Source organism: Sinocyclocheilus rhinocerous, unplaced genomic scaffold, assembly GCF_001515625.1.
Source record: "Sinocyclocheilus rhinocerous isolate Xijiao unplaced genomic scaffold, SAMN03320098_v1.1 scaffold626, whole genome shotgun sequence".
In the NCBI taxonomy this organism is placed as follows: Eukaryota; Metazoa; Chordata; class Actinopteri; order Cypriniformes; family Cyprinidae; genus Sinocyclocheilus; species Sinocyclocheilus rhinocerous.
Window position 1 is genome coordinate 71,205 of NW_015647437.1, and position 20,537 is coordinate 91,741.

At 36.2% G+C, this 20,537-nt stretch overlaps 2 protein-coding genes and 1 long non-coding RNA gene across 7 annotated transcripts; all 3 read left to right on the forward strand.

Moving 5' to 3' along the window:
- Positions 1–2,565: 2,565 nt before the first annotated feature.
- Positions 2,566–3,468, forward strand: LOC107709105 (uncharacterized). The gene is made up of 4 exons (XR_001636440.1): positions 2,566–2,610; positions 2,882–3,010; positions 3,099–3,203; positions 3,439–3,468. It is a non-coding gene; the product is annotated as an uncharacterized LOC107709105 (long non-coding RNA).
- Positions 3,469–8,041: 4,573 nt separating this feature from the next.
- Positions 8,042–11,944, forward strand: LOC107709107 (upstream stimulatory factor 1-like). 4 transcript variants are annotated; one of them, XM_016513511.1, is made up of 12 exons: positions 8,042–8,116; positions 8,249–8,265; positions 8,568–8,634; positions 8,728–8,777; positions 8,879–9,024; positions 9,306–9,419; positions 9,505–9,655; positions 9,794–9,881; positions 11,012–11,070; positions 11,152–11,246; positions 11,328–11,456; positions 11,821–11,944. In XM_016513511.1, the coding sequence occupies exons 3-12, from the start codon at positions 8,627–8,629 to the stop codon at positions 11,908–11,910; spliced, it is 930 nt and encodes a 309-aa protein (XP_016368997.1). In that variant the 5' UTR covers positions 8,042–8,116; positions 8,249–8,265; positions 8,568–8,626; the 3' UTR covers positions 11,911–11,944. The 4 variants fall into 4 exon arrangements, with proteins under 4 accessions (XP_016368997.1, XP_016368996.1, XP_016368998.1 ...); XM_016513510.1 differs by lacking the exon at positions 8,249–8,265 and having other exon boundaries at positions 8,046–8,116; XM_016513512.1 differs by lacking the exon at positions 8,249–8,265 and having other exon boundaries at positions 8,046–8,116; positions 8,879–8,994.
- Positions 11,945–12,871: 927 nt separating this feature from the next.
- LOC107709108 (glucuronokinase 1-like) lies at positions 12,872–20,453 on the forward strand. Of its 2 annotated transcripts, none has more exons than XM_016513515.1 (23): positions 12,872–13,116; positions 13,332–13,438; positions 13,536–13,580; positions 13,738–13,891; positions 14,825–14,896; positions 15,163–15,251; positions 15,905–16,061; positions 16,154–16,231; positions 16,751–16,842; positions 16,921–17,026; positions 17,108–17,187; positions 17,311–17,379; positions 17,490–17,550; positions 17,654–17,670; positions 17,894–17,951; positions 18,039–18,131; positions 18,214–18,274; positions 18,670–18,783; positions 18,865–18,922; positions 19,252–19,320; positions 19,454–19,517; positions 19,672–19,743; positions 20,262–20,453. In XM_016513515.1, exons 1-23 carry the CDS (start codon positions 13,060–13,062, stop codon positions 20,346–20,348), a joined length of 1,860 nt encoding a protein of 619 aa, XP_016369001.1. In that variant the 5' UTR covers positions 12,872–13,059; the 3' UTR covers positions 20,349–20,453. The 2 variants fall into 2 exon arrangements, with proteins under 2 accessions (XP_016369001.1, XP_016369002.1); XM_016513516.1 differs by having other exon boundaries at positions 19,252–19,370; positions 20,262–20,338.
- Positions 20,454–20,537: the final 84 nt, after the last annotated feature.

The following is a 20,537-nucleotide window of genomic DNA, read 5'->3' on the forward strand; positions in this document are numbered from 1 at the left end:
ACTGCCGCTAATTCAAAAGTGAAAGTAAAATGCGCACGGCGCTTTTACAAGCTATTTAAAAGCGAAGGAAAGCGAGGAAAAGAGGGAACGCCCCCGCCCCAACGGTGATACCGGTATTACCGGTGTTGTCACACATCGATTAACCGGTGAGAAAATTTCCTCACCGTCACAACCCTACTTAGTAGTGCTCCCCTCACCCTAGAGCAGTGTTACTCATTGCGCGGCTCGCGAGCCTCATGCGGCTCGCCAAGCTTTGATGTGTGGCTCGCATGGCAGATGGCAGTAAATAATGCGATGATATGATCAATACAGATATTTAATAAAAACATTAAAAACAAGCAGGACTATGTCTAAGCCATTATAAAAACTCACACCGTGTCTACACTGGACACAAGCGTCGTGGTGTGACGCGACAAAAGACAATAGAACACATTATAATTATGGCCCTATGATTTCTGCGATGCGGAAAACGCGGACGGAATTGCGGAATCCAGTCATAAAAACAGAATTTACTGTATAACGCGGAATGTCACGGAATTTGTCAAAGTTTGGGTGAATAAATCAAAAGTAGGTCATTACACTTAAATCAAATCGCAATATTGACTGGTATCTGTAAATTTTAAGCTGCAAAAATAACATTTAAATATGAATCCTGCATGTCTCTTTATGAATGAATGGCACAGACGCGTGGTTTCATTTACTACACACATACTGAAGTGTGCAGTGTTTTCAGCGTCTGCTGTCTCGCTAAATGAGAACATAAATACATGAACAACAGTCAGTGTCTGCTCTATTATAAATAATTAATATTTTAAAAATACCCAAAACAGGGGAATTACAAGATGGAAATATAGACTAGAAAGATATTTAAACTTGCTCTGCCCTTACGTCCATGACATTGACTCACTGCGGAGTTGTTTTGGCAATCTTTCCAGCTCTTAACGCCGAATGTGCTCTTATGGTTTGATACATGATGGGCTAATGTAGAAGCAAATAACTTTAAATAAATAACTTTAAAAAATAACTTTTAAAAATAACCCCCTTTGTATTGCATTGCATATTGTATGTTCAGGGATGACAGATTGAGAAGCAGACATGCTATTTATGACTGGATGTAACTTTTCATACTTTGCAGTAAAAGTGGCTCTCCTATTAACTTTGTCCTATAAGTGCGGCTCTCGTGAAAAAAATAGTGAAGATCACTGCTTTAAGCAATCGTCAAATGTTCCTTTCTCTTGTCACAGTCGTGGCTGGTTAGGAAAATACCTCAGATTTGAATTGAAGATAAAGATTAAAGTAAGAAGATAAAGACCTTTCATCACTTGTCACTTTAATACTCCGTGTCTGGTAAGGACACAATGTGACTGGTACATCCCTGTGTTGATCCAGGATCATGTGGCACTTGGTGAAATCACCATAAATCACAGGACACTGCCATCCACAATAAGTAGGTGAGGATTTTGTGTGCTTCTATTGCATGGCTGGGTGACTTCGGTCCTGGAGGGCCACTGTACTGCAGAGTTTAGCTCCAACCCTAATTAAGCACACCTGAACCAGCTAATCAAGCTCTTACTAGGCATAGAAACTTCCAGTCAGGTGTGTTGAGGCAAGTTGGAGCTAAACTCTGCAGGACACCGGCCCTCCAGGACCGAGTTTGGACAGCCCTGGACTAGATGATACGAAGGTTAAACAAGTAGTTCTGAGAATTTCAATTATGATCTGAGAAATGTATCAAAGCAAAGTTGTGATAACATCTCCTGGAAATTGATATCTCTGTTAGTTCCATTTATAATTCATGATGTTTTAGCACATGTAAAAGGCACACTGATGGACTGTGATATGGGAAGGCTGTGGTTCTCTCTGAAAATAATATTTTTTATGATTTAAGAAAAAATAAAGGGTGATATATTGTAGGCTGTTAGATGCTAGTATATAGTAATAATTTAAAAAATAGAAAGATTGTTTTTTTCTGAGTAATAGTTTCCTTGTTGTATTATGTAATTGTCTTCATCTGGAAATGCATTAAAGCCCTCTGCACACACACAAATGAATGCTATAGAAGCCCAGCAAAAGCACATTCCCATCGATTTCTCTCATTTGAACCCGGCCCACAACATTAGATGTTTCTCTCAATTTCAAATAGTTAACAGAAGGATTATTCACACAAAACGCAAATACATTCAAGTAACAATGATCAAAGGTAAGAGCTTTTGAATTGTTTTCTGTTATGAATCTTTTACAGTCTTCAAACTGTTGATCCTGTCAACCTGTCAGCTATCTGTATAATAGCTCAAATTTGTAGATGCCAGTTTCCTGTCTGTGTCAACGGATGACTTTAATGCGTTTATTTTTATTAGTTTGTTTTATTTGAGTACCATTTGTGACTTTAAAGACTAAATAATTGATATTATAATTGATATTTTAATTCTTATTCTTGACTCTTGGTGTGAGAGAAAATCCTCTATAAATATAAACATCTGTTGAAAAAAAAAAACAGTTCCATATTTATGAAATGAAATTCTATTTTTGTTTTAGCTGGTTTGTTTTTATTGCTTCACACAGAGAGCCACTGGAATCTAGAAATGATTGTTGTCATCCTCTTGTTCTCGGGTAAGTTTCAAACACAAATCTCATATAGGCCTTTAAGTTTAAAGTGATTTGATTAAAGTTACACTTTTTTCATCTTCAAGATGAAAGTTTTTAAATCACCCATGGTCTCTATACACATAATGTTTATAATTAAAAAAAAAAAATTCTGAATCATTTTACACACTTTCAAGGAACTATAACACTATTTTACTATTAGGAGAGCACTGTTATTTACGTTAATGCACATTCAAATCAAAATACAATACATAAGAATGATTATTTTCTTCCTCAGCTGTCTATTCCCAAAAGAAACCAGATTTTGGAGCACTCACAGCCTGTGTCAACAAAAACCAAAGCCTAACAGTTGATTGTTACTACCCACCTTGTGCCAACACATCCTTTTACTGCAACCTTTATGATGGTGAGACACTAATTGCCAGCTCAGGCAATGGTAAACAGCGATGTTTCATTCTATGCTACATCTGAAGTATGTCGACTTATTATCAAAGATCATGCCAAGATTTACCATAACCAGACCAAGACTTACGTATGCGCTCTGTCACGGAGAACAAGTGAAGAAGAGAAGACACTCATTGTGAAATACACTGGGAAAAGTTAGTGTCAGTTTCTTAAAACTTAATCTCGACCAATAAATAATGGTTAATATAGTTGGAATGTTTTTGTAAAACATGTAAAAACATGGGCATTTTGTGGCAAATGTCGTAGCTATATTCTGTCAAAATACTGTTTATCTAGTTTGTTGAGTTCAGAATTTTGCATTCTTTCTTTCTTTCTGTCTTTTTACATCAGTTCCTCCACCCTTTAACAGATTAAGCATCTTTTTTTCAGAGCGACCAAAGGACTGCCCTGGAAGTGGACCATTACTACATGTCTCCAAATTGCTGTGGTTAATAGCATTTATTTTCTTCCAAGAAACTTGTAAAGTTTGTAAAATCATACTTGTAAAATCAAACATCCTTCTCTACTCAAAACCTACTCACAGGTATAGGAAACATTGTGGAATGGAAAATAAATGACATGAACTCACATAACAGATTAAATAGTGTGAAGCAAATTAGACTTAAACTTATTAGGAACACAACCATTAAGGGTTAAATCTGTTTAGTAGCTATCCAACTTATTCTTCAATGCAGAAGTAAGCCTATGGGTGAGACTTCTGGTTCATTAGCCGCTATAGGGAAATAATGAGAAGAATAACAACATGCAGTAAGCGGTAAAACTGTTGGTACAAACCATTTTGTTCATAATTAAGATAATACAGCGATCAGACACACCAATTTGCAATATAAAGCAGCAAAACAAGCTGTTTTGTACAGCTAAAAATAGCTGGATGCAGCTGAGACCGGAAGCCAGACCCATTAAAGTTACAAATGGCTGCACCCGCTCTTACAGGAAAAGTAAGGTGATAACAATTTACAACAAGCCTTTATTGGTGTTTCTTCAACTATGGGCATTTTGTCCTGTGTCTAAAAGCACACTTTTAACACTCTTATAGTTTCATATACTAATAATGTTCAACAGTGTATGCATGCATCATGAGACAATTGTGTGTGTGTGTGTGTGTGTGTGTGTGTGTTGTTGTTGTTGTTGTTTTTTCCTGAAAGCCATAAACATATAGGCCTAATGTATGTCACACTGTCACCACATCTCAAATTATGTATCATGTTTAGCATTTTGTCATGAAAATGACATTTTTGGATTTGGAACTATATTGTTAGCAGTTTTCCCCAAAATAAACACTATGTAAAGTAAAGAAACGTATGTGTTGTTGCTCTGGAGTCTCCAGCCAGCACTACCTTTTTCTAAAACTGCAACCTACCTGGACTCTCCAGAAGTACAAGGGGTCAGGTTCTCTGAGACTTAGGTTAGGAAAAGAATCATAAAAAATGACCCTCACTTAGTAAGAATCACATGCTGAAGTGTAGTAAAATACATGAAAATATATAAAGCCTATACATTTTATAGGCTTTATAGACAGATAAGATGAGAGTGATTCTTGAATGACCAGCAACACATCATCTTGTACCACTGTTTGAAGAATCTATAAGAATCTGGCAGTAAGTTTTGGGAGTTCATTTTTAGCCCATCTTAGCAAGACAGACTTTTCAGGACAGGAGATCGACTAAAAATTAACTCACAAAACTTACTGCCAGATTCTTGAAGATAAATTCTTCAAACAGTGGTACAAGAGGACGTGGTGCTAGTCCTTCAAGAGTCACTCCCAACTATAGCATATAAAAATCAGTCTTCATGAATTTCACAACACTTCAACATGTTATTCTTAACTAAGTGAGGATAATTTTTTAGAATTTTTGACCCAAGCAATGTCTCTGAGAACCTGACACCTTGTACTTTTGGAGACTCCAGGTAGGTTGCAGTTCTGGAAAATGGTGGTGTTGGAGACTAAATGGTTCCTGATGGTTTCACACCTAATTCTTTACATTTATTCTTAATTCTTTTGCAGTTAACATGTGCCTTTTCTTGTCTAACAGATTTTTTCTGACCCTGCTGACTCAAAGAGCATTTCCCTGTCCAATGGTCATGCCTTAAATTAGCAAATTCTAGTATTGCATCCTTCTCATGGGCATTTAATAATTTTTGACTTTTCAATCTGAGGTCAATCTCTTTTTTGGCTAATTTTTATATGTAAAAGAAAACCTGCTTAATAATTATGCACACCTGAAAATAAGGAGTTTCACTTCCAGACTTCATGGACAATTATATATCACTTATAAATGATTAAATACAAAATTAATAGTAGTTATTAAGACTGACGTTGTTTGGAATTGGTAAAATGTGCTTGCATAATTATGAACACACTGTAAACTATAAATAATCGTTATTTGATAAACAGTAAAAAGAACATCATAAAATGTTTTCATGTGATTTCCATATAACACGAAATGAGTGTTGTCTGCGCTGGCATAGCTCAGCGGTTACTTTATTTGGATTTTTCTGAAGACGAGGAGGGATCGAACCCCCAGAGCCGTCTAGCGTTTTCTTCAGACATAGGCTACATTTGACAACGAAGACGACACTCAGATTTGGACTCAAACAAACGTACTCCCTACATAACATTACGTTAGTCAGCTCTCCCGCCATTGGATCGAACCCAGGCCGCTACCACTGCTATCTGGAACGAAACGGCTTTATAAAAAGTCATGCTTGTTTTATAAGACGACACATTATACGCTTAAAGTTGCTTAATTCAAACCTTCACAAGTTTAAACATTCCACTTTCTAAAACTTAACAAAAGGCGGCGAATGAATTAAAGTTACAGAAAATGATGCATAAAGTCAAGTGTGTCTGTCTGCAGACTGCAAGACAGGGGCGTAACTTGAACAAGGAGGCGTAACTTGAAGTTGTCCAAATCACACAGAACCACGCGAGATGTCAAAACGAGATGTTGTTGGCAAGATGGCCGCTTGTATAGAGACAACGGTGAGAATTTTTTTTGTTCCGAAATAACCGTTCAAATTTAAGTGTGTAAGTTATTTTCATACAGTGGTATTGTTTATTGAGTTAATAATCTATTAAAACTAAGGTGTAAAGTAAGCAATATATAAGCAAAAGGTGTAAAGACGCTATCCCCCGGTTTCACAGACAAGGCTGGTCAAGACTAGTCCCAGACTAAAATGCATGTCTGGGCTGTTTTAACTGAAAGCAACTTGAACTGGCTGATTTTTAAAAAAAAAAATTTGTCTCAAGATGCACATCAGTAGTGTTTTTATCCAAGGCACGTTTATAAAAGCTACTTAAATATCCGAATTGAACTATGGCCTAATACCGGCTTAATCTAAACCCTGTCTGTGACCTACATAATATAGCATATTTGTGATTTTGCTGTAAAAACACGTTTTCAAGTTACGCCCCTGTCTTGCAGTCCACAGACAGACCCTTCTCCATAAAGTTCACGTTCCAACTTCCGTAAAACCCTGATGATACTACTACGGCCAAGGCAAGTGCCAATTAGTGATGGGAAGTCCGGCTCTTTTCAAAGATTCGGCTCTTTTGGCTCGGCGCCCTTAGAAGAGCCGGCTCTTACGGCTCCCAAATGGCTCGTCATTTAGTCTCACTCGGAGCCTTCTATTTTAGCCCAATTTAGCTATTTTGAATGGTTTGTGTGTTGGTAAGCAATTTTTTATTCAGTGTTTTTATAATAGCCTCATTTTTTCGTTACAAAAAAAAATACAGTTACTATTATTTAACATTTTAATAAAACTTTAATTGAACAATTGAACACAAAACCACAGCAAACAAATCAAATAAATAAATGCAAAAGTCTTAACATTAAAGGGGCCATATGATGCGATTTCAATTTTTCCTTTCTCTTTGGAGTGTTACAAGCTCTTGGTGCATAAAGAAGATCTGTAAAGTTGCAAAGACTAAAGTCTCAAATCCAAAGAGATATTCTTTATAAAAGTTAAGAGTCAAATTCAGACATGGTTTTATGTTTACGCGGCGCGATGCAACGCAACGCGTAAAAAGACAGTATATGTCATTATAATCTGTAATTATGTCCCCACTGGATGCAACAAATGCCTCGTTTATAATGGGTTTTAATGTTTTTGTCACGTCGCTCCGGCCGGGACACGGCATCACAATATGGTAAGGGCCATAACATTTGCGTCACACGTTTGAGGTATTCGGCCAATCACAACGCACTGGATAGCTGGCCAATCAGAGCACACCTCGCTTTTCAGACCGATGAGCTTTGTAAAAAAATGGCGGGGCATAGAGGAGAAACAATAATATACAGTATGTGGAAAAAAATAATGTGTTTTTTGAACCTTAAACCGCATAAGCACATTTCATTACACCAAATACACAAAATAATGTTCTTTTTAGCAGCATCATATGACCCCTTTAAACCACTTTAGTCTTTAGTGTAGGTTGGCATTCAGAAATATCAGATGCCTCAGCTTGGATGTGCTGATGCGATTTCTCCTCTCTGTGATTATTTGTCCTGTTTTTGAGAAGATTCTCTCTGAGGTGGACCGATGTTGCAACAATGCAGTCTTCCTACCTTAACCAACGCGCTTGCTTTTAAATCCGGATCCCTCGCCTCTCCGTGTCGCTCTGTGTACCAGGCCTTTACCACTACACTCGCTATCTTCGGAGCGTGTGTCCCCCTTCCTTCTTTCACATCCTAGTCTATCCTCCCATGTGATTAGCCGCATGTGAATTTTTGTTTTTGTAATGAAAAAATGCATTAAAATAATGCTTTTATGAAAACACTGATTAAAAAAATTTCTTACCAACACACAAACCATTCACAATTGCTAAATTGGGTTAAAATAGAAGGCTCCGGCTGAAGATTCGGCTCTCCCCGACGGGAGTCGGCTCTTCTACAAGAATCGGCTCTTAGAGCCGGCTCGTTCGCGAACGACACATCACTAGTGCCAATCCATAGTGATGTCCTATTGGAGTCGACTCTGTGCGCATGCGCAGAAAACCGCTCCGGTTGCTCCTGTTGTAAACAAGACGGCTCAACAACAGTAAACGGTGAGATATAAATGAATTCACATATTTCTTTTGCTTATTTAAACACCAAATTTATTATGGCTATATGTAGATGCAAGTTATTTATTCGTGTACGCGGCGCATTTAAAAAATGTTTTTCTTTTTTTGTCTAAGCTTGCAAGATAGCACTGGTAAGTTAGCTAGCTAGCTATCCTTTCAACTTAATCAAATATAATCTCCATTTGTATTCATTATAAATCATTTTGTATGCACAATTTAGTTATTCTTGTGCATCTAATATAATATTTATTTATTTTAAAATATTTATCGTGTAATACACATCCGGTGTTAATGTAAGGAGTGACTCCTGTTGGCCAGTTCTGTTAATAACTTTTATTATGTGTATTTTATGAAGTACCCACACACACATTTTCCACAAGTATTTTCATGTTAACGTTTATATTGTTGGTTTCCTCTGTTGGATCCTGTACAGGTTTGATCAGGCTACTGGGAGTGAAGGCACATTTTACCTGTTACATACTGACAGTGGATATGAAAGGGTTTGTAGCAAATAACTAAATGTTTGAACTATACAATTTGTAATACCACCATTTTAACTACATATTCAACAATGTAAAATGTTGTGTTTTTAGACAACAGAAAAGTTCTGAACCTGATGTCAATGTTCCAGACATTGAAGGAGGTATTATAAAATTAAGCATGATGCAGTAATGCAAGTTTAGTTTTAAATACGTTTTGAGAATTGATGTGTGTGGGGGGGTTTTTTCTCTCTCTCTCTCTCAGGGGCAGTTGCTACTGCAGAGGACCCATCAGCAATCACAACTATTCAGTCTGCTTCTACGTTCTCCTCGGAGCAGCCGATTAAATACCTCTTCAAGACTGAGGGAGCTGGGGGGCAGGTAGGGGAGCTGTACCCTCCCTCAGGGCAGGTAGGAGGAAGGGTTACATTCAAACCTGAGTGAGAACTTAGGCCCAGTTTACACCTGGTGATGACAATGGAGAACAATTTCACAATATTATTTAGTGCTGTCCATTCCAGACAGATGTTAATACCAGGTTTAAACCAACCTAAATTGTTCCCATAGATTGTTCTTTCTGATGACGACTCAAGAAAAATGTAGCAGTGATCTCTTTTTTTTCACTTTATGTAGCTTCTACAGACAGGTGTAAGATTGTATTGCATAACATAACTTCTCTTAATTTTCCTCAGGTTACGTATCGCGTAATCCAAGTCGCAGATGGACAGCTGGAAGCTCAAACTGACAGTGCAACAGCTGTTAGTGTAGTGACTGGGTTTCCTGCTACAACACAGCCTCTTACTCAGGTGCAAAATTGCTTCACCTGACATAGATGAATAGAATTTAACCTAATTACATTTAATTTTAATATTATTTAAATATGTTTTTCAGGCTGTTTTTTCTCAGTCAGAAGGCTTGGAGGGCGATGGCACAGAAACCCATTACACATACTATCCTGCTACTATCTCAGACGCAGCGGCCGGCACCATGGTGACTGGTGTTCAGGCCTCAGATGCTCTGCTTAGTCAAAGTGCTCCTGCAGGTACATCATCAAACATTTTTTTAGCATAAATGATGCATTTCAATTGATATTATGTACATGAATACACAACGGTACATCACTTCTGTTGCAAAACAGCCTGGGTTTTTATGTTTATTTGTTTTTTTGCTCTTGTTTTAGGTCAGTTGTATGTTATGATGTCCCCGCAGGAGGTCCTTACTGGAGCCAACCAGAGGTCTATTGCACCTCGTACACAACCTTACAATGCGTAATGTTGCTTCTTCCAGCCTCGTTTAATACATTTCTCTATTTAGTTATTGCTGTTTTGCTTTCTTTATTTGCATTCTTTTTTTAGTGACCACAAACAGTAATAAAAATTTATTAAAAATAATGGACTCAATTTATTATTTTGATGTTGGTATAATTATGCCGTGTTATTATTTTATATTAAACTGTAAAAACTGCCAGTCAAAAGTATGGAATAATTCATATTTTTTGTATGTTTTGAAAAATTATCTTGTGCTCAACAAGGCTACATTTATTTGATTAAACTGCTTCCTAGTATAATATATTTTAAAATGTAATTTATTCCTGTGATGGCAAAGCTGAATTTTCAGCATCATTACTCCAGTCTTCAGTGTCACATGATCCTTCAGAAATCATTCTAAGATACTAAATTTGCTGCTCTAGACACATTTCTTCTTATTATCAATGATGAAAATAGTTGTGCTGCTTAATATTTTTTTGGAAACCGTGATAACACAACCATTCAAAGCTTTGAGGTAAGATAGATAAAAGAAAATTATATAAAAAAAGAAAAAAGTATATATATATTTTTTCAGTTAAGGATGCATCAAATTGATCAAAAGTGACAGTAAACACATTTATAACATTACAAAAGATTTCTGTTTCAGATAAATGCTTTGAATTTTCTATTCATTGAAGAATCTTGAAACAAAATCTATCCTGATTTTCACAAAAATATTAAGCAGCAAAAACTATTCTCAACACTGATAATAATAAGGACCATTATTAATAATTGAGTACCAATCATAATTGATAAGTGAGCACCAAATCAGCATATTAGAATGATTTCTGAAGGATCATGTGACACTGAGGACTGGAGTGGTGGTTGCTGAAAGTTATTTTAAATTGTAATAATATTATAAAATACTTTTTTTTCTGTAATTTTAATCAAATAAATGCAGCTTTGTGAGCATAAGAGGCTTCTTTCAAACCAGAATAATAAAAAAAATCAATTAAAATGTTTGACCTATAGTGTACAGTGTATTTAAATGAACTTTTGACTGAATATCTGAATTAATGGATTAGTGTAGGAACAAAATGAACCCAAGGAACAAAAACATTTGTTGTAACATACTTTATAAATATTTGCAGTAAGACCGAGGGGCCAAGGAATTCAAGAGATGAGAAAAGGCGAGCTCAGCACAATGAAGGTAACTGAAAGATAATTGGAAATTACTTCTGGTTAGTTGTGTAAGTTATTTGCAAGTGATTATTTCCAAACCACTTTACAGTTGAGCGAAAACGTAGAGACAAAATTAACAACTGGATTGTTCAGCTCTCCAAAACAATTCCAGACTGCACCATGGATTCCACTAAAACTGGACAGGTATTTGTTAGTATTGTGACTATAGTTGTAGCAACAGGAAGTACTGGGTTATTTCTAATTTTGCTGTTGTGTGTGTTACAGAGTAAGGGTGGGATCCTATCAAAGGCCTGCGATTACATTCAAGAGCTGCGACAAAGTAACAGCCGGTTAGGAGATGAACTGAACAGCCTTGACAGGTTGAAGATGGATAACCAGCTGTTACGGCAAGAGGTATTTTACTGGTTGCACCAATAAGGGATAACTTTAAAGGGGTCCTATTATGCTTTTTCACTTTTTCAACTTTAGTCTGTAATGTTGCTGTTTGAGCATAAAAAAGATCTGCATACCCCCAAAGCAAAATCAAGACTTTGTAAAAGAGCATAATAGGGCCCCTTTAATTATCTAAATTAAATTAATATGATAATTTAGGTCTATATAATAATTCACTTTCACTTGAATCATCATTTTGATCCTGGTTGTAATTTTACAGAAAAACGTAATTGATTTAAGCTCATTTAAATCTCCAAATGAGTCATAGGTAGAGGTTTTATTCTCATTGATTGTTTTGTTGTTTTGTCATGTTGTTTTTTTAAAGGTGGAAGATTGGAAATCTAAGAATCAGATTTTGAGGAGCCAGCTCCGGCAGCATGGCATAGTTGCAGCAGCAAGTGCAGATCCCCAGTGAAGAGTTTAAAGGATTTTGGAGTTTTGGAAATTTAGATCGAAAAACATTCAGTGCAGAAGATTTGATTTTCTGATGTTTTTAAACAACCTTGAACAATGCAGGACTTACATAATGCAGTATTCAACAAACTGGTGATGATTCTCCATTGGGATCTTGCCTTATGTACATATTTTCTTTTTCTTTTTTGTGTCCCCCGTACTTTCATGTAATTTAGCATTCATTTTTTTATGTACCAGGACAGGTCAGAGAAATTTGTTTATTTTGTACTGTTACTTCTAAACTTTGTGGAAATTATTCATGTTAAATCTTTGTGTTATTAATGCATTTTCATATATTTCATACTTTTGAAGTTCAGGTTTTTCAGCTTAATTTGTCCGAATAATGAGCATGTCAAATAACTGCCTGTTAATTGACAATTCACAACATGGTCATAGTAGATTTCACTATGCAGAGTACTGAAATAAATAACATATTTTCCCACTACGCTATTCTCTAGATTCTGATCTGAATCTGTTGAACATCTCAGCATCCACAAGTGTGTTGCTATGTTGTAATAGGATTTTCAGTTGCCAAATGTTAAGTATTTAACAGAAATATACAAACAATCTCCCATTCCTGGAGATATTATTTTCTATTTTTGTTTAATAGCAATTATCAGGCAACTGAAGACTGAAATATCAAGGCTCATGCAGCACTGCAGGACAGCCTGCAGGGACCTGCCTTTTAGACCTTCCTCTATTAGCATGAACATTATGGCCGTTTGAATATTTATTCCTTAAAACTAACGTGTCTATTTGAACTTTTTTAACGTTAAAATTTTAATTAGTACTAGTGACATTTGAGATTAATTCTTGTGTCTATTAAATGACTATCTAGTCACTACTGGAATACTTGCTAGTGATTAAGATTTAAAAAAAAAAAATCTAGTATAGAAACATACGGGTTCGTTTAAATAGTTGAATGTTAAAACGGCTTGCCATATTACAAAGAAGCCTGTCTCTTTAAGGATTTGCAGGGTTTCCGGTGACGCGATTCAGTTCAAGGTTTTTACTGTGTGATTAGTTGCACTATGGACTTTCCGCAGACCCTGTGATGAAATGTGTACGCGTTGCCAAACTTGACATTTCAAATAAATAATAAGCCAAAACAATGATTTGCATACTCTTAGTTGCAGGGCACGGCACGATTTTAGAGACACAGATCAAGGTAAATCAAAATATAAACGTTTTCATGTGAGCTACAAAAACTTATGATTTTTTAACTTTGTATGATTTTGCAACCAGCGCTCATGTAGCATTAATGCCACATTATACATTTATATTCAAAACAAGAAAGAAAAGAGAAGGAGAAAGTGTGCTATGGATAAGAATATGTTTGCAATGAAATGCTGAGCTTCACTAAACTTGTCGCTGTATCGCAAGAGTGATGTTACAGGTCTGTATGCTCATCTGACCGGTGTGCCCAAAGCTCTGTTACCTGGAGTGGGGGGAAAGAAAATATTGGATTTCTGGTGGGAAACAGTCAACACGTGAGTCATTATATTTGTTGTTCTGCACTTTTAGCATATTTGTAGGAGGTGTTTTCCATGCAAACTAATGCAACACAGTATTTACCCTCTCACTTAGGCGCCAGCTCTTCAGTGAAGTCTATCTGGTTACAAATGCTGATAAGTAAGTCATATTTGGCTGTCATTTGTAATTTATGCCAACCAGTTTGTGTGTAAATAAGGGCAGGAGGCATGGTTTCTTTTGAATGTTTAAGATACACTATAGCACCCATTAAACTTACTTAAGAGTGTACATTGGTTCAAAAATGCATTCAATGCAGATACAAGCACTATGAACGGTGGGCAACAGCAAATGACTTTCCAGTGGAGAATGTTGTGAATGATGGCAGCACAACTTTGGATGACAGACTTGGGGCTGTCGCAGATCTTGAGTTGGCCATCCGAAGCCGACAGCTACAAGATGACATCATGGTGGTATGGGCTTTTTTCAGAACCTATTCCATTGGACCAAAAAAAAAAAAATGCTGAAAATGTACTCACCCTCAGGCCATCCCAGATGTAGATGATTTTGTTTCTTCGTCGGAACTGACTTGGAGAAACTTAACATTTAATCTCTTGCTCACAAATGGATCCTCTACAGTAGGGGTTGCACCGACTAATCGACTAGTCGACTTCAATGCTCTGCCATGACGCTTAAAGCTTGACGTCGACTAGTCGCTGGTCCTATAGAGGGCACAACAGGATAAGAAATCTTTGAAGGACTTCCACATTTACGCTCCGTTTCCAAACAGTTAAAATAACAAATAAATGCATACTCTGAAAGCGTTCCACAAGACGTGTGATTATATTACTGGATGCTCGAAATTGAATGGGAGAATGCACGTTTTAAACAGCTTATTGTACAGCTTATTGTAAATTAATCGCCGTTCTAATCTAATGCGCTGCTGCACTGTAACGCACACACATAGGCTACAGACAGTAGCGCGTACATGACGCGCACAGAATCATTCAGCGCGGAAATGCATTGTCAACACTGGGTCGACTTCAAAAAAAATCAGAAGTCGTTCAACCCCTACTCTACAGTGAATGAGAGTCCAGATAGCTGATAAAATATCATCCACAAGTAATCCACACAACTCCAGTCTATCAATTAATGGCTTATAAAGTGAAAATATGTTTTTTACAAATGCATCATGATTGTATTTTAGTTACTTCTGGCCAAAATACAAGGGTGTGGCAAGTGATGTAATGCTAAATTTCTCCAAGTCTGTTCTGATGAAGAAACAAACTTATCTACATCTTGGCCTGAATGTGAGTACATTTTCAGCTAATTGTAATTTTGTTTTTTTGTGGTTATTATTCTTTTAAATCTTAAATTGTTTTAAGTTGTGAAATTACATTTTGTAGATTGCAGGAGACATGCTTTGTGCTGATCAGAACTTTGATATTGCACAAGTCATTCGCTTTTTCAAATCTAAGGTAAGAGAGACTCAACCTATTGATTGTGTTATTACAAGTTTATTCTAGTGGGTGAAATGTCATACATAGTGACCCAACCAGGTCCATACTGATTTGTACTTTCCCACTTGAGCCATACCCTGTAATTACCACATTTACTGTACTGCACACACGCAACTGTATTTACTCTCACTCATCACTATTCCATCCACTCGTTTACCTTGTTGAAATAATTGGTCTGATTCCTACTCAACTGTAATTCTCATTACCTATATTTGATACTTCAGCCTGGAGAACTTGCTATATATTATGAGCTGGAGTCGGGAGAGAAGAGCTACACCAGAGGAATTGTTGAAGTGTGTCCAAACACCCATCGGTGAGACATGACACATTGTTGTAGTTTTTATGGAAGAAATACCCTCTGATATGATATTATAACATTAGCTAAGCTTAGCAAAGTGACAACTGTTATTAAAAAAAAACTAAAATAGACATTAGAAATGTTTATATGTGGACAGATGGGAGAAGTACCCTCTGATATTATAAAACTAGCCAGGCTTATTAGATTCTTCCTTTCTTTTACTTTAAAAAAAAAATCATTTAGGCAGGTTGGCAGGTAGACAGATGAATACAGAAAATAGACATAAGACATAACCATTGAATATAAACATACCTAAAATAGTGACAGAGAAATTCAGACAAATATCTATTTATGTTTTGTACTGTATACAAGTAAGCATAAGCATGCACATAGACATTGTTGTAATTTAAAAATCAAAGTGACAATTAAATAGAATTTTAAAGACAGGTGTGTCCTATCCTAGTCCTGGAGGGCCAAGATTCTGCAGAGTTTAGCTCCAGCTTACCTAATTAGAAGATTCTAGTAATTCTAAAGACCTTGGTTACTTTGGTTGAGGTGTGTTTAATTGGTTTTGGAGCTAAACTCTTTAGGACAGTGGCCCTTCAGGAGAAGGATTGGACACCCTGCTTTAAGCATTCACTACAAGCCTCTAAACCTGTTGTCACCAGGGTCATGCGATTCCTTGAGAAGCCTCAAGAGGGCATCACTGCTTCTCGTCTGGCCAGTGTGGTTTTCTACTGCCTGCGCAAAGAGTCCTTACCGTACATCTCTGAATTCCTCATTCAACACCCAGATGTTAATGATAGAACTTTTGGCAAGTTTTGGGTCAGTGTTTAAGTTATCTTTGAATTTAAAAATGTAAAGCATCAAGCCTTTGTTTTGTGTGACTTTAGATGTTTATTGTTTACTGGTTGTAGGAATGGCTTATAAATGAGGAGAAAGTTCCTGTTTATGGGATGAAGTTACCAACTGGATTTCAACTAATTGGACAAGTGGTGGGTACAAATGTAGCATTATTTTGGGTTAATTTTATATATTTATTTGACTTTATATGATAGATTTGTGACATAAGCTTGGGAGTCTTTTTGGGAGATTTTTTAATATGTTTTTAAAAGAAGTCTCTAATGCTCACTAAAGCTGCTTTTTTTTTGATCAAGTCTTCATTTGACTCCAGTCTCCTGTGTCACATAATCAACATAATATGCTGATTTGGTGCTCAGAAACATTTATCATCATCAACATTGAACGCAGATGTGCTGCTTAATATTTTTGTAGAAAATGCGATGCATTTTTTTTTCAGGATTCTTTGATGAATAGAACGTTCTAAAGGACAGCATTTATTTGAAATACAAAACTTTTGTAATATTATATAAATAACACTTTAGATGAATTTATTGCATCCTTGAATTAAATTTAAAAAAAGTTTGAACAATAGTGTATACCACATTATTCTATACATACATTTTGTATTAATATAAATACAAATTAATAAATTTTAACATCTGTTATTACAGGGTCTGTCTGATTACACAAAATGGCTCGCACACTATTCTTCAAAGCAGCAGTTGTCCCCGTCTAAACCTATCACATGCCGCTCATATGCCAGGTCAGGCAGAATACATTAGCTAGTATCCACAAAACCTACTTTTCATCACTATACTTGGGTCTGTGTGTTGACTCACAGGGTTGGACTCATGGGGAACCCCTCTGATGGTTTCAATGGGAAAACCATTGCTATGAGCATCGCTAACTTCTGGGCTGAGGTCACGCTCATGGAGAGCCAGACTCTGGTAAATAAGAACAGATTAAGATAAGAAATCAAAGACACGAGGAAAGCACTGTTCTTCACTTATCTCGTTAATTTGATCAAGGTCCTTCTACCTCATCCTCTGAATGATCCCACAGAATTCGGAAGCTTGCAGGATCTTTTTCAGATCAGCCGGAAAGAAGGGTTTGTCCAATCATTTGTCTTTGCTCAAAATTTGTATTGCTTTGCTTTGGAGATGGTTTGCAGAAGGTTTGTGGTACAACAAAAATGATTGTAATTAATACTATTTATTTAATTGTCTTCCAGGTATTTGGGAGGTCTGAGACTTCTACAAGCCACCTGTAAAAAGTTTTACCAGTTCTGCTCTGAACAAGGGTGAGATGCTGCAATACAATTGTAAACATAAGTTGGCATGAAATGAAAATTCACCTTTTTCTGTTAAGACACTGACTTGTGTGTATTTTATGCCTCTTTTATGCTAACAGCATTGCCCTGTCCAAGCAGAATTTTACTCTCAAGTATGACACAAACATTCCTCGGCAAGTGGTGAGACTTATTCATATTATTTGCAGTTGTTTATTTAGAGTTGAAGTTCTGAGAGTTTATTTTGATGAAATAACTTTGTACTACGTTTCTTTTGACTTTTTAGGGTTTAGCTGGCAGTAGGTGAGTTGAACATTGACTTACAAACCTAAATGAACATTAACAGTCAGTTTCTCCCAAGCTCATTCATGCCCTTTTTGATTTACAGTCTAACATAATGTATGATATTATTCAAGTTTCAGTACACTTGGTGTTTGATCTTGTAAGTGGATTTTTGGTTTGAAACACTGTTATTCGGATTAAATGTTAATATTGTAACATCACCTTTTGGGTGTTTTCTGTGTAGTGCGATTGTGTCTGCCACCTTGAAGTGCCTGATGAAGTTCTACAACATCACAGACAACGTATGTTCAGCATTTGCCAATCAGTGGTTTGATTTAGAACTTTTTTATGTTGATATAAACTATTAGCTAAATTTTATCCTGGGACAGGATCTTCCTAAACCAATCAGAGCCAACTTCATCCTCAATGTAGAGACTGATGAGCTGTTCATCACAGCTGGTCTACAGGATAGAGTTGTGCAGGTATGTACATTCATATTAATTTGACTCATCAATTTGACATGCACTGTGTGGAACATGATTGTCTCTATTAACTTTCTAATAGGTCTATGAAGGCTTGGTTTACATGGACTTCAACAAACAGCTGATAGATGAGAGGGGTTATGGTACTGATTTTGAACCTAAATATTATTCTGGGCAATATAAATAAAATTTTTTATTATTGAATATAAACCTGGGATGTTCATCATTCAAAAGTGTGGGGTTGGTAGACTTTTGTATGTATTGGAATGAAGTGTCTTCTGCTCACCAGGGATGCATTTATTTGAAAGAAAGAAAGAAAGCTTTCTATTTGAAAATATTTTAAAATGTAATTTATTCCTGCCATTATTCCAGTCTTCAGTGTCACATGATCCTTCAGAAATCATTCTAATATGCCGATCTGCTGCTCAAAAAACATTACTTAATATTTTTAAAGTTGAAAACGGTACTGTGTTTGTACAACAATAGAAACTTGAATTTTAAGAGGCTTCACTATATGTCAAAATATTAATTTCTATAGGAGAGTACATTCCCTTGGACATGAGCGATCTTCCCTTGTTCTGGCTAGCCTATTTGGGCGATCCAAGTGATTCTGGACGGATTCACAGTAATGTTAGACAGTGCTGGTTGAACGGTAAGTTCTACTTCATGTCCTGGTTTATGTGCTATTTGTAAAGAAATGATGCCTTTCACAAGTCGTCTCCTTTCTGAACAGGTGATTCTGCTGTTGTTGAAGCTATGAAATCATTTGCTGAACTCACAGATCAAGCCAGGTAGGTTTATCTTTGAGCATTTGCTCTTCAGCAATTGTTGTGTTACACTTTTCATGCTGTAATAGCTCTTGTATGATACATGGGGTAACTTTTTGAGCAATTTTGCCAGGCAACTTTTTTTTGAGCAATGTTGTTTGGGCACTTTACCAGTGAAAATGGGCAACAAATCTCTACCTGGATACTTAAGATTGGTTGTGGGCCCTGTGTCTCACCTGGTTGCCCTTTGACGGCAACATTGCTCAAAAAGTTGCCCCGTGTATCATCAGCCTTACTGTTCATTCAGGATAACGAGTGGTCAATGAAAACGATGCTTTTCTTACTGTATGCAGGGCTGCCTTTCAGTGTAAAGACTGGCCCAGACTTGCACAGCTCATGGATGAAAACTTTGAGCTACGGCGGTATGATGCTATAGTCCATCCATCAAACTCTCATACAAAGCTGAACAGAAGTTTGACTGCATTTAAAAAAAAATACAATTTAATTTATAAATTGCCAAAAATGCCACTGTTGAGGTTGCAATTTGTCCATCAGGTCGGTGTATACTGACGACTGTTTGGGCCCTGGAAATCTCAAAATGGTACAGCTTGCGAGAGTGGTAAATAAATGCGTCAATGCATCCATCATTTCTTAAATTTCTCATAACTGATACCTTGAGTTATTCCATGAATTTCTTTACTAATGGCATTAGAGGTAATATGACTTACAGAAAACAAGCAGCACATCTGAATGATTCTTTGTTGTCTGTGTAGTTTGGATCTGCAGTCAAATTGCCTGGCAGTGGTGGTGCTGTGGTTGGATTGTGTATGGACCCTGAGCGGCTGGTACGGTGGATCTTTTGACTTGTTTTTAATTTAATTTACATTATGTGTGAATTACCGTAATTAGGGGGAAACAACCTACTGTAGAGATTCTACTCAGAGAGCATGTGCTATTGGAAATTATTTCTATGGCAACATTCATACTTCAACATTTTTGCTCAGTAAACCATTTTAATGTATTTGTTTTAGAATTTAATTTTTTTCATTTATTTGGACATTATGAATGCAAAATTATATCAAACATAAATATACACTTGAATATACATGTTTGAGTTTGGTGGGATTGGTAGGATTTTTAAAATTTAAATTTTTCACCAAGGCTAAATTTTTTTGGATTAAAAATACAGAAACAGTAATAATATGAAATATTAAATAACTGTTTACTAGTTTAATGTATTTTAAAATGTAATGTCACATGATCTGGTGCCCAAGAAACATTTCTTACTATTATCAATGTTGCACATTTATACACACTAAATTTTTGTCATAGTGTATAAATCTTTATTATGTTTTACCACTAGGTGGAGATGAAGAGGGCTTTCCAAGAGGCAGGATGTGTGTTTTGTCTTATTGTGCCTTATGACCCATCAGTGCAGAGTCAAAGCTAATCACTCAGTGAAAAGGTTTAATTGTTTGTTTGCAAAAAAAGCTGTTTGCTTATAAAGACTCCGCTAGAGGTACATTCCTTAAAGAGATAGTTCACCCAAAAATAAAAATTCTGTCATCATTTACTCTCATGTCATTCTAAACATGTATGTATTTTCTTCTGTGGAACATAAAAAAAGATATTTTACAAT

Bases quoted from the DNA above. Each gene is read 5' to 3' on its own strand.
- LOC107709108 (XM_016513515.1), top strand. From the start codon at position 13,060: ATGATTTGCATACTCTTAGTTGCAGGGCACGGCACGATTTTAGAGACA. The intron at 13,581-13,737 runs GTAAGTCATATT...CATTCAATGCAG, and splicing joins CTGGTTACAAATGCTGATAA to ATACAAGCACTATGAACGGT. The intron at 19,744-20,261 runs GTACGGTGGATC...TTTTACCACTAG, and splicing joins GTATGGACCCTGAGCGGCTG to GTGGAGATGAAGAGGGCTTT.
- LOC107709107 (XM_016513511.1), top strand. The intron at 9,420-9,504 runs GTGCAAAATTGC...TATGTTTTTCAG, and splicing joins CAACACAGCCTCTTACTCAG to GCTGTTTTTTCTCAGTCAGA. The intron at 9,656-9,793 runs GTACATCATCAA...CTCTTGTTTTAG, and splicing joins TAGTCAAAGTGCTCCTGCAG to GTCAGTTGTATGTTATGATG.